We start from the raw sequence: 14,218 nt of genomic DNA, 5'->3' as shown, positions 1-14,218 counted from the left end.
AAAAGCTGACCTAAACATAAAACTTAACCAAGAAAACTGATTTTCTAAGTCCAAAAGGGGCAATAATTCTTGCAAAAAGCAAGATGGAGTTATGTTTCTTGATGTACAGGGTCTGCTTATGATGGTGAACAAGTATTCCAAGTTTCAAAGCAATAGCTTTGATAGTTTAGGAGAAAAGTTGACCTAAACATAAAACTTAACCAAGAAATTTGATATTTTCTAAGTACAAAAGGGGCCATAAATCTTGCAAAAAGCAAGATGGAGTTATGTTTCTTGCTATACAGGGTCAGCTTATGATGGTGAACAAGTCTTCCAAGTTTCAAAGCAATAGCTTTGATAGTTTAGGAGAAAAGCTGACCTAAACATAAAACTTAACCAGGCAACGCCGACGCAGACGCCGACGCCGACAACCGCTCAAGTGATGACAATAACTCATCATTTTTTTTTCAAAAAATCAGATGAGCTAAAAATGCTGGCCCAATGCCGATGCCAGCTTTCATCGTCTTAATTCTTGTAACATATTTACAAAACAGCTTTTTTTTACAATACTAGTTTTCTCGTATTACATCCAGATTAGCAATCTTTGTTAATTCATCAGTTTTTAATTAATATGAAAATAGCAAGAATGTTGTCAACATTTAATGACACATGCCCACTAAGAATGCTTGATAGAATAATAAACAAAGTCCACCTTACTTCATTTTTGTATGACTTTTACAAATAGTAGCTTACCTTGAACATTATTTCTGCTGTTGTTCACTTCTGTGTGTCTGCTGGTGTCATTGTTAAAATGACCTGGGGCCCCATGGGCCCCAGAGTTATCTCCCATTGTATGTTGTATCAATCTATGTAAATCTGAAATACAAATTTGTTAAGTAAACTGAATATCACTCATTAAATAATTTTTAATTATCACAGGTTGGTCATTGTGGGAGAGAAATAATGCCATATCATACTTTTGGTATTGCACTTTGATGTTTTTACATGTATGGAAAATGTTCATCAAACCGACATTGTAATAGGTAATGAAAGAAGAAATTTCTCTGCAGATAATGCTAACATACGATAAATAAGAGGGTCATTGACCATAAAGTGCTCACCTGTGTAAAAGGCTTCAAGTGTGGTTGCATAAGGTAATGGTACAAGTACAGAGTTAGGTTTATAGAAATATCAAGGCTCTAGCTATTATGGATTCAGAGAAGAAGATATTCAAAGAATTTCAAGGTTTCTTATCTATAAGCCTATAGTAAGTACATGTCAAACACCGAGGTGTGGCCATTTTTAACCCTAAGGCAATAATCTGAACAATTATGGTAGAGAGTCAAACCCTTACATCACATGCTAAATATCAAAGCTCTAGCTATTATGGCTTCAGAGAAGAAGAATTTCAAACTTGTATAATAAAGATAAATTGTCCGGTAGTCAACCAAAGACAGTACCAAAATGGTTCATATTGTTATGCCACTGGTCATTACTATTGGAGAGATAAACATTTTAGAGAAAATAAACATTTTTTCTCTCATATATTTAGCTCTGTAATTCAAAATGAATCTAACTAAAAGAGGATCCTACAGGAGTGTCTTTTCATTATACTTCCAGATACAAAGTATATGGCTGCTATCTGGAACAACTGATATGGGGACTGGAAACAGGCATTTATCTTATCTGATGCTGTCATCCAATTGAAGCGTATGCCGTAGGTTATTCTGCTATTACTCAAACACTTACGCCTTACAGTTTAACTCGTCCTTTCAGTGAAAATCTGGGAAAGCATTTGTTGAATTTTTTGTTGAAAACAAAAGTTCTGCCATGAAATTATTGCCTGCATCTGTTTTTAAATGGAAAATATCTACTTTAATGTTACTTTTCGCCCTGTTAAAATGGCTAAATCTAGACTTGTCTTACCCAGAGAGAAAGATGTCGTTTTTTACATGATATTTGCCTTGTTGATTCAGAGTATTTAGAATAAAAAAATTAGGACATATTTTAATGAAAATAGCAAGTCAAAACTGTAAACTGTTGCCTGAAAATATTTGTTTATGATATTGCTCTGTTCTTCACCATTTAAATGCGTGTTAAACCTAGATGATTTTCTGCAGTTTTATCTAAAAGTTCGGAATACTAAATGTAACTTCGTTGTCGGCCTTTTTTCAAAAAAAAAATATTGTTATTTTGATTTAAATACATTGTATTTTTCACACATCAGTTTTAAGATTAAATTTATTAAACTAATTTTTGGAGTTTAAACAATTTCGTTTGAAACATTCCCTACGTTCAAGAAGAATGTTTGTTTCTGTATGTAGAAATCTGACATTATAAACAATAATTATAATTATGGCTCTACAAGATTAAGAAAATTGTCAGCTTTCTGTTATTTTCCATTTTTTTATATTCAAATCCAACAAAAATCGGCCCTTTGATAAAGGTTTGAAGTTACGTGGTAAAATATTTCTTCAGGGAAGTGAGCTCGAGTTAATTCATAATAATTAAGCATATCACCACATGCAGTCGCATGCTGTTTTTGCTTCAGAATCCCTTTAGATCAATCTCTGATCATCTAATTATCACCACTTAACATGTGACTGGTAAACCCTTTGAACAATAAGTGTTATAGCTCCATGATTAACATGAGGTAATATGCTAATTACGCGCTAATCGATAGTGGCGAAAACAAAATATCGATCGCTAACGACTGGTTGATATTTACAGGTATGGACGACAGCATAGTACAGATAAATGTATTGATTTATACGGAGTTTCTACTCCCCGTATTAGACCTTCCTGCTGCTATGTAAGAGTCACACAGTCATGCCCATCGGTTTGTCTGTCCATAATTTGTGTCCATATTGTCTTCACTAGCATCAATTGTTTACCTCATCAGGTATTGCTACAACAAAGTCAGTCACATTTGGAGGTCAAAGTTAAAATACCTTTACTTGATGTCTACACTGCTAGGAAGGTATGGAAAGCCAGTTTGCCATGCTAATTGCCAAATGCTAAATGACAAATATTTAACACTTAAATGCCAACTACATGTACTTAATCCTTAATAAAGGCTTCATACTAAAGGTTTTATGCCATATACTAAATGCTAAATGACAAATAGCTAATGATAAATGCTATAAATTAACAAATTTTTCAACTTCTTCAGTCCTTGGCTGATGTAATTAGTCATCCTGTACTTAGATTCAGTGTTGTTATATTTTCTGGTCCTTTAAATTGGAATCAGTAGTAGTAGGAGTCTGTTTAATTTTCTTATATCAGAATTCCGCTTAAGGCGGGGCTGGGTGGGGGGTGGAGGAGAGAGGGTGAGGGGTGTTCCCATTTGAACGAAAGTGGGAGTCTCAGAAGACTTTATAATGATGCTGTAAACCAAGTTTTATGAAGATCCATCCAGCGATTGTATTCAATGCTTAGCTAGAAACCGACTGATACTCCATGAAATATGATTATTGCATATTAAAAGAACGAAAGTGGAATACACTGACTGGGCACATATAGTTTACTAATGTCGAATTACTAGTATCAAAGGGTAATAACATCCCATCAGAACATGAAAATGATAATTTTATGTGCACCTCCTCTTAAGAGTGAAGCATCCTATGAATTTTCACTGGATTCCATCCAGTGGTTACTAAGGAATACTCCGGACAATAAATGGTGCTATATTGTACTAATGTTGAATAATCAAAGGGCAATAACTCAGTGAAAAATCATCTGACTGGAATATGAAGACATAGGCACATCACCTCTTGAGAGTGAAGCTTCCTCTTAAGTTTCAATGAATTCCAGCTGGTGATTGCTGAGGAAAATGCTGGACAAGAAATGGTACTATAGTATACTGTGTTGAATGATAAAAGGGCAATGTGAAAAACCATCTGACCAGAACATGAAAACAAAATATGGATCTCCTCTTAAGAGTGAAGCTTCCAATGAAATTTTAAAGAATTCCAGCTATTGGTTGCTGAGGAATATTCTGGACAAGAAATGGTACAATTGATTAATCAAAGGGCAATAACTCTGTAAACTAGATGCCCACAGCAATATGTTGAGCCCGCCACCTGTCAAGATCTGACATGACCTTTGACCTCCGACTTTGACCTTGACCTCTGAGATAGGAACCTGGGGTTTGTGCATGTCACTCCGTCTCACTGATGTTAAATTCATGCTAAATATTAATAAGAATGCTCCATGCAATTGTCAAAGTTATGGTCTGGACATGCTGTCAAGATCTGACATGACCTTTGACCTCCGACTGTGACCTTGACCTCTGAGATAGGAACTGGGGTTTGCGCATGACACTCCGTCTCACTGATTTTAAATTCATGCTTAATGTAAATAAGACTGCTCCATGCAATTGTCAAAGTTATGGTCCGGATATGCTGTCAAGATCTGACATGACCTTTCACCTCCAACTGTGACCTTGACCTTTGAGATAGGAACCTGAGGTTTGCGCATGACATTCTGTCTCACTGAGGTTAACATTCATGCCAAATATAAATAAGATTGCTCCATGAAAGTTAAAGTTATGATCCAGACAAACAAATCCGGACAGACGCATGCACGCACAAACACCAAACAGCCATTTGGACGACTATGTCTCCGCTTTTGCCAGCAGGCTCAACAAAAATTCTCCGATCAGAACAAGAAAACAGTATGTCCATCTCCTCCTAAAATTAAAGCCTCCTATGAAGTTTCAACGCATTGCATCCAGTGGTCGTTGAGGAATACTCCTGACAAGAAATGGTACTACAGTGTACTGATGTTGAATAATCAAAGGGTAACCCAGTGAAAATCATCCGAAATTCTAAACAAGAACTGTCCATAAAACAGCCAGTGCCTGACTATTTGAATCATTGTCCCAGAAGCAGGAATATTACTCTAATGTTAAAATATCTATAGAGTTTCAATCCAGTATCTGCATTAGTTTTGGAGATAGTAACTTGCATGCAAAACTTTAACCAGAAGTTTTCTAAGTCCAAAATGGGGCATAATTTGCTCAAAATACATGTCAGAATTATGGGACTTGATGCAATCAACTAGTTTTATAACCCTGAAGACACATGTGAAGTTTCAATTTAATATCTGCATTGTTTTGCAGATAGTAACTTGCACGCAAAACTTTAACCAGAACTTTCTAAGTCTAAAAGGGGGCATAATTTGCCCAAAATACATGTCAGAGTTATGGAACTTGACCCAGTGAGGTTGGTAATTGACTAATTCATCTAGAAAAAGAAACAAAAGGGTCATGGTGACCCTGGCCCGCTCACCTGAGTAATTATGAGCTACATGTTTCAAATGTCAAACTGATGATAAAATATTAAGAAAGTCAGTAGGTCACATTCATGGTCAATGAAATTCAGTTTTATAATTTGAGTGCAAAACTGTGTATGTCATCAAAATTTCAAGGCTGTATCTTAAACAAGAGATCACAGAGTGATCTTGGCGCCCACCAATGTTCCCTTTTTTAGTGTTCCAAATTTCAAGACTTACTGACTAGCTCCAGGTCAAATTTCATTTCCGTACACAACACTGTGCATGTGGTCCAAATTTGAAAGCTGTAGCTTGAGAAATGTGAAAGTAGGTCACTAGATCAATCTTAAGGTCAAAGTTTGTTTCGGTAAACAGAACTATGCAAGTGGTCCAAATTTGAAGGCTGTAGCTTGAGAAATGTGTAAGTAGGTCACTAGGTCAAAATCAAGGGTCAAATTTCACTTCAAAACACAAATCTATGCATGTGGTCCAAATCTGAAGCCTGTACCTTCAAAAATGTGAAAGTAGGTCACTAGGTCAATGTCAAGGTCAAAGTTTGTTTCGGTACACAATCCTATGCATGTGGTCTAAATTTGAAGCCTGTAGGTACAGAAATGTGAAAGTAGGTCACTAGGTCAATCTTAAGGTCAAAGTTCATTTCGGTACACAAAACTATGCATGTGGTCCAAATTTGAAGGCTGTAGCTTGAGAAATGTGAAAGTAGGTCACTAGGTCAAAATCAAGGTCAAATTTTATTTCAGAATACAGAACTATGTATGTGGTCCAAATTTGAAGCTTGTACCTTCAAAAATGTGAAAGTAGGTCACTAGGTCAATGTAAAGGTCAAAGTTTGTTTTGGTACATAAAACCATGCATGTGGTCCAAATTTGAAGGCTGTAGCTTGAGAAATGAGAAAGTAGGTCACTGGGTCAAAATCAAGGTCAAATTTCATTTCGGAACACAAAACTATGCATGTGGTCCAAATTTGGAGACTGTACCTTCAAAAATGTGAAAGTAGGTCACTAGGTCAAAATCAATGTCAAATTTCATTTTGAAACACGGAACTATGCATATGGTCCATATTTGATACCTGTACCTTCAAAAATGTGAAAATAGGTCACTAGGTCAAAATCAAGGTCAAAGTTTTTTCAAGTGCACAAAACTATGCATGTGGTCCAAATTTGAAGGCTGTAGCTACAGAAATGTGAAAGTAGGTCACTAGGTCAAAATCAAGGTCAACTCATGTCAAGGTTCATCTTGCCACTCAAAAATATACATGTGGTCCAAATTTGAATGTTGTAGTTATTGACAAGAAGATTTTAAAAGCTTTTCCCTATATAAGTCTATATGAACCATGTGACCCCTGAGGCGGGGCCATATTTGACCCTAGGGGGTTAATTTGAACAAACTTGGTAGAGAACCACTAGATGATGCTACATTACAAGTATCAAAGCCCTAGGCTTTGTGGTTTGGACAAGAAGATTTTCAAAGTTTTTCCCTATATAAGTCTATGTAAACCATATGACCCCCAGGGTGGAGCCATATTTGACCCTAGGGGTATAATTTGAACAATCTTAGTTGAAGACCACTAGATGATGTCACATACAAAATATCAAAGCCCTAGGCCCTGTGGTTTTGGACAAGAGGTTTTTCAAAGTTTTTCCCTATATATAAGTCTATATAAACCATGTGACCCCCAGGGCGGGGCCATATTTGACCCCAGAGAAATAATTTGAATCATCTTGGTAGAGGACCACTAGATAATGCTTCATACCAAATATCAAAGCCCTAGGCTCTGTGGTTTTGGACAAGAAGGTTTTCAAAGTTTTTCCCTATATAAATCTATGTAAATTATAGAAATAAACAAAGGGCCATAACTCACTCATAAATTGTTGACCCAGTCTGATTTTCAGGGGGACACAACTAGGGTACCAATACATCATTCTGACAAAGTTTGGTCAAAATCCCCCCAGTAGTTTCTGAGGAGATGCGATAACGAGAAATTGTTAACGGACGGACGGACGGAATGACGGACGGACGGACCACGGACGCAGAGTGATTTTAATAGCCCACCAACTGATGAAAAAAAACAAGAAAGTAGGTCAGTAGGTCAAGGTCTCAGTCAAGTGACATCATATTACTTGGGGTCATCAGGTAATTATAATTAAACAGTCTTGGAAATAGGATCAGATAATTTTTTAAGTATTTTTCCTATATAACTCACATAGTAACTACGTGACCCCAGGGCGGGGCCTCTTTTAACCCCAGGGGCATAATTTGAACAATTTTGGTAGAGGACTACTAGACAATGCATCATACCAAATATCAAAAGCCTAGGTCGTATTGTTTCAGACAAGAAGATTTTTAAAGCTTTTTCCTATATATGTCTATATAAAACTTGGGACCCCCAGGGCAGGGCCTCTTTTCACCCAAGGGGTACAATTTGAACAATTTTGGTTGAGGACCATAAGACAATGCTACAAGCCAAATATCAAACGTCTAAGTGTTGTGGTTTAATTCAGACAAGAAGATTTTTTAACTTTTTTTCCTATATAAGTCTATGTAAAACTTGGGACCCCCGGGGCGGGGCCATATTTGACCCTAGGGGGATAATTTGAACAATCTTGGTAGAGGACCACTAGATGATGCTACAAACCAAATATCAAAGCCCTAGGCCATGTGGTTTTGTACAAGAAGATTTTCAAAGTTTTCCCTATATAAGTCTATATAAACCATGTGACCCCCGGGGCGGGGTCATATTTGACCCTAGGGGAATAATTTGAACAATTTTGGTAGAGGACCACTAGATGATGCTACACACCAGATATCAAAGCCCTAGGCCCTGTGGTTTTGGACAAGAAGATTTTTAAAGTTTTTCCTTTCGGTTCCCATGGCAACCAGAGTTCTGCATGGAATTCAATTCTTTGAACAATTTTGAAAGGGTCCACCCAAGGATCATTCCTGTGAAGTTTGGTGTAATTCTGCCTAGTGGTTTTCAAGAAGAAGATTTTTTTAGGAAATGTTGACGGACGGACAACGCACGACGGACGCCGGACATTGAGCGGTCACAAAAGCTCACCATGAGCCTTTGGCTCAGGTGAGCTAAAAATAAGTTTTAAATCTATATGCCTTTAAGTAATAGCTTAGTATGTACTTGCACGCAAAACTTTAACCAGGATTTTCTAAGTCCAATAGGGGGCATTATTAAATTTGGCAAAAAATTCATGTCAGATGTCAGAGTTATTGGACTTGATGCTATCAACTAGTTTTATAACCTTGAAGACACATGTGAAGTTTCATTTCAATATCTGCATTAATTTTGAAGATAGTAACTTGCATGTAAAACTTTAACCAGAATTTTCTAAGTCTAAAAGGGGGCATAATTTTCCCAAAATACATGTCAGAGTTATGGGACTTGACCCAGTGAGGTTGGTTATTGACCTAGAAAAAGAAAAAATAAGTTTCAAAGCTATATGCCTTTAAATGATAGCCATATGAACTTTCATGCAAAACTTTAACCAAGGTGTGACGCTGACGCCAGGGTGAGTAGAATAGCTAGACTATTCTTCACATAGTTGAGCTAATAAAAAGTAAAAAGGGGGCATAATTCATGAAATATTGGTGCGAGAGTTATGGACCTTCTGTCACATGATGTGGATGATGATTTTGAACAACCATTTTAAGTTTGAAACAAACCCATTTAGTTACAACAGAGATATGGTGAGACAGCATCAAAACTACCCTAAAATTCTAAGGAAAAAGGGGACATAATTCATGAAATATTTGTGCCAGAGTTATGGACTTTAAGTCATATGATGAGGGCCGTGATGTGGAAGAACTATTTTTAAGTCTGAATAAAATCCATTAATATCAAGAGCTCGTAGAACACGAAATGCCCCCATTGATGCATTCAGTAATTGCACAAGGAACAGAAATTATTTGCTCACTGTAAACAAAAGTTCTACTGTTCTGGTTCAATGTGACCTTCACCTTTGACCTACTGACCTCAAAATCAACAGGTGTCATCAGCTGGTCATGATTAACCTCTCTATCAACTTTCATGATCTTTGGCCTAAGCGTTCTTGAGTTATTGTCCGGAAACTGTTCATCTGTTCCTGGCCAATGTGACCTTGAACTTTGACCTAATGACCTCAAAATCAATAGAGGTCATCTGCTGGTCATGATCAATCTCCCTCTCAATTTTCCTGATCCTAGGCCCAAGCGTTCTTGAAACATCGTCAGGAAACCGTTTTACTGTTCCTGGTCACTGTGACCTTGACCTTTGACATACTGATCTCAAAATTAATAGGGGTCATCTGCTAGTGATGACCAACCTCCCTATCAACTTTCACAATCCGAGGCCCAAGCATTCTTGAGTTATCATCCGGAAACCGTTTAACTGTTTCGGGTCACTGTGACCTTGATCTTTGACCTACTGACCTCAAAATCAATACAGGTCATTTGCTGGTCATGATCAACTTTCCTATCATGTTTCATGATCCTTGGCCCAAGCGTTCTTGAGTTATCATCCGGAAACCATTTAACTGTTCCGGGTCACTGTGACCTTGACCTTTGACATACTGATCTCAAAATCAATAGGGGTCATCAACTTTCATGTTCCTTGGTCCAAGCATTCCGAGTTATCATCCGAAAATGGATTGGTCTACATACCGGCCGACAGACCGACCGACAGACATCTGCAAAACAATATACCCCTCCTTTTTAGAAGGGAGGCATAATTAACAAAGATATAGTGAAAGATGTCTAACACAAGTTATGTATGCGTAGCACTGTGCTATTTCGGTGGTTCCTATTTTTCCAAAGCAAGGGGAAAAACTCTGCCCTACAGTAATCTATATTTGCATTAAGTTTCAATAAGATCCATCAAAGGTTTACTTTGTTTAGTGGGAATATATGAATTTTAGAACCATTAAGGGCAATAACTCTGCAGTAAATGGGCAATAACTCTGCATTTACTGAAGAAATCCTGATGAAAGATAAGCACCGCTCTAGTGCACATGTTACATGAAATATTTCATGAAGATCCATCAATGGATTACTTTGATATGTGGGGATTTATGGATTGTAAAACAGTTAAAGGGCAACAACTCTGGTTACTGAAGCGATCCAGAGGAAAGTGCACATGCACCACTGCCCAATACAGATCTACATTTGTGTAAAGTTTCATGAAGATCCATCCACAGGTTACTTAAATACAGTCAAAAATCTGTCTGTTTTTACTGAGTCAAGGGGGATAATACAGTATCTATGCTTTTACTGTGTCCAGGTGGGATAATACTACATGTGATCAAAGATCCCGTGCTGATTAACAATTATGATAGGTTTGGTCATTCTAGCCAAAATACTTTTTGATTTATAGGTATTTTCATTTTTTTTAACCAAATGAAGGGGAAAAGCTCTATTTTGCTGGGTCAAGGATCAGATAACAAAGTAAGTGAGCAAAGGTTATGTACTAACTCATAATTATGAGAGGCTGAGGTTTGGTTATTCTAGCCAAAATACTTTTTTAAGTAGAAGCATTTTCATCTATTTACAAAATCAAGGGGAAAAGATCTGCTTTTACCTAAGATCTAGAGGGATAATACTATATGTAAGCAAAGGTCATGTGCTAATTAATTGTGAGGTTTAGTGAACCTAGCTAAAATACTTTTTTAATTACAAGCATTTTTAAATGCGAACAGGCATACAGACGCACCCACATGACAGACGAACAGCCAGACGGACAATGCCTAAACAATATCCCCCACATTTGGTGGGGAATCATAAAGTAAAGCAAATCATGCTGATATTCCTAATCTAAGTCAATATAAAATTGAAATCTTAAAGAGTCAAAATTAAACTAAAGTTACTGAGATACTAACTTGCTGACAATTGCAATCAGAATATTGTTAAAAAAAAAAAAAGAGAGAAAAAGATGAATTAAGTACAAAACTGGGCATAATGTTGCCAAAATGAAAGCAAGCTAGGATTATGGGAAATATATGTCATTCAGTTGGTATTACCTTGGCAAGGGTGAAGTTTTATTCAGTTGTGATCTGTATACATGTGCTTATACTGAGGGGCATAATGTTGCCATTATCATGGCAAAGAAGTGTAGTTTCATTTAGTTATGATGTGTACTGTGTAGTTACTGAGATACTAACTGATAACAATCGGGAACACAATTTTGTTGAGAAAAAAAAAAAGAAAAGAGAAAAAACAAGAGGGCCAAGATGGCCCTAGGTCGCTCACCTGAGAAACACACCATAATACACCATAACAGTGTAAACATGTTTGACCTAGTGATTTCCTGGATATTTTTAGAAAATTTTGAAGATTTTTCTATGTACAATCAAGTAACCCCATGAGGCGGGGCCAATTTGGGGGTCATGATTTGAACAAATTTTGTAGAGGACCACTAGGCAATGCTACATGTCAAATATCTAAGCTGTAGGCCTTCTAGTTTATTTTTAGAATTTTTTTTAAGATTTTCATATGTGAAATCAAGTGACCCCTGGGGTGGGGTCAATTTTGACCCCGGGGTCATGATTTGAACAACTTTAGTAGAGGTCCACTAGGCAATGCTACAGGTCAAATATCTAAGCTCTAGGGCTTCTGGTTTTTGAGAAGAAGATTTTTTAAGATTTTCCTATGTAAAATCAAGTGACCCCTGGGGCGGGGTCAATTTTGACCCCGGGGGTCATGATTTGAACAAATTTTGTAGAGGTCCACTAGGCAATGCTACATGTGAAATATCTAAGCTCTAGGCCTTCTGGTTTATTTTTAGAAATTATTTGAAGATTTTCATATGTAAAATCAAGTGACCCCTGGGGCAGGGTCAATTTTGACCCCGGGGTCATGATTTGAACAAATTTAGTAGAGGTCCACTAGGCAATGCTACATGTCAAATATCTAAGCTCTAGGCTTCTGGTTTTTGAGAAGAAGATTTTTTAAGATTTTCCTATGTAAAATCAAGTGACCCCTGGGGCGGGGTCAATTTTGATCCCGGGGTCACGATTTGAACAAACTTGGTAGAGGTCCACTAGGCAATGCTTCACACCAAATATCTAAGCTCTAGGGCTTCTGGTTTTTGAAAAGAAGATTTATAAAGTTTTTCCTTTCGGTTGCCATGGCAACCAGAGTTCTGCATGGAATTCAATTCTTTGAACAATTTTGAAAGGGGACCACCCAAGGATCATTCCTGTGAAGTTTGGTGTAATTCTGCCCAGTGGTTTTCAAGAAGAAGATCTTTTTAGAAATTGTTGACGCACGACGAACAACTGACGACGGACATCAAGCGGTCACAATAGCTCACCTTGTCACTTTGTGACAGGTGAGCTAAAAAAGGGTATTGAATGGGGCATAATTTCATCAAAATGAAAGCAATAGTTAAAAATGTATGAAACCTGGGTCATTCAGTTGGTATTATCATGGGGAAGGCATGTCTGAAGTTTCATTCATTTGTGATGTTGAAATTTAATGAGGTACATGAGCTTGCTGGGACTTGCTAAGGTTTTTGAAGACTATATATCAGCAAAACACACAAATATCAAGATAAACGAAACAATATCTTAATCTACTTGACCAATATATGTTCTGCCATACTGTCCTGTATGATGGATACTTAAAATATGCTGAAAAAGTTGTTCAACTTTATAAATTTTGTATGTCTTTTGTAAAGAAATAAAAATAAACAATTGCTGAAAACTATTTTCCATCCAGCTTGGTGAAATTTCAGCACTGGGACATTATTGCAAATGCATCAAAATAAAGAAAAAATTATTGTAACAGTTCTTTGAAAATGGTGAGTTTGCCTTTGCGACCAGTGCAGACCAAGAATGCAAGATCCATTGCAGGTTGATCATGGTCTAACTCTGCACTGATCGCTATTCAGTCAATTTTCAGTGAACACCCCTTCAAATAATAAATGGTGCTGCCCAAATAGAATGACAGACCAGTCCATTTTATAAATTTAGCAGGGTAAAGGATAAGCAGTCGTTTTCCAGAATTCAGTGTTTATATCAGTATATTGACAATTGTTTTGTAGAAAAATGTACATGTTTCATATGTTTTTAAATTTTCATGTAGGTTACACAGGTGCCCGATGCGTGACCTGGACCCCCCCACACACTACAACCCCCCATTTTTTGAAAAATAAAAAATGATCATCCAAATCCTGTAAAACACTACAGTATCAAATATTTATATTACAATCAAATAAATAGTTTCGAACAAAAATATAAAAGTAATTTTATGGGTATTTATAAAAAATGGGGGGGGGGGGGGGGGGGGCGGACCTGTGGGTAGGTTATATGTAAGCATTAAATATAGATATGATGTTCTATTTTTAGAACTGGAAATACCAACCTGTTACTATTCGGAGCCCATATTAATACAATTTTAATAATTTAGTTTTAAGACAATACCTAGCCCTTTACCTTTATGCATTGGAAAGATATTCCACAAATGGCACAACTATTTAAAATTTATTACTATTAGTAAGGAATGAACAGAACCGAAACTAGATCAATAATGGCCTAAAATAAATGCAAGAACTCCTTTGTATGCACATAGTTAATTCATATTTTGACGATGTATATTTAATATGTAACGTTGTTGCACTTCAGCCTACTGTGTGTAAAAAAAAAAAAAAAATATGTATACCTGTCTTCCTACCACTCTTCCTCACACAGTATAAACCCAATCTGATCACCTCGGCCTTTATCAGTGTGCCCAATCACGTGATCGCGCTACGTCATTTTGTTCCCGCTACAAGCTCGAAAGTGAAAGTGAAAAGGTAAACAAAAATTATAAATTGGGGCGTAAGCTTGTTATTCAATACATTTTATAAATATCATGCACATGATTCGAAACCTATTTGAAAGTGCTACCCCCGGTACTACGATTTCCCCACCAAAACCTTCTCGTTTTAACGCTATTCCTGTTCAACCACTTTCGACATGTG

At 36.8% G+C, this 14,218-nt stretch overlaps 1 protein-coding gene across 1 annotated transcript in view; it reads right to left on the bottom strand.

Moving 5' to 3' along the window:
• Positions 1–13,971, bottom strand: part of LOC123524047 (uncharacterized) — a 59,920-nt gene extending 45,949 nt beyond the window's left edge. Inside the window, exons 1-2 of the mRNA XM_053539278.1 lie at positions 13,918–13,971; positions 733–855 (exon numbers count right to left, since the gene is read on the bottom strand). Coding sequence (XP_053395253.1) covers positions 733–829 — 97 coding nt within the window. The 5' untranslated portion in view covers positions 830–855; positions 13,918–13,971. The remainder of the gene's footprint in view (positions 1–732; positions 856–13,917) is intronic.
• Positions 13,972–14,218: the final 247 nt, after the last annotated feature.

The sequence above is a fragment of the Mercenaria mercenaria genome, chromosome 3 (assembly GCF_021730395.1).
Source record: "Mercenaria mercenaria strain notata chromosome 3, MADL_Memer_1, whole genome shotgun sequence".
In the NCBI taxonomy this organism is placed as follows: domain Eukaryota; kingdom Metazoa; phylum Mollusca; class Bivalvia; order Venerida; family Veneridae; genus Mercenaria; species Mercenaria mercenaria.
This window is presented reverse-complemented; position numbering and strand designations above follow the sequence as displayed.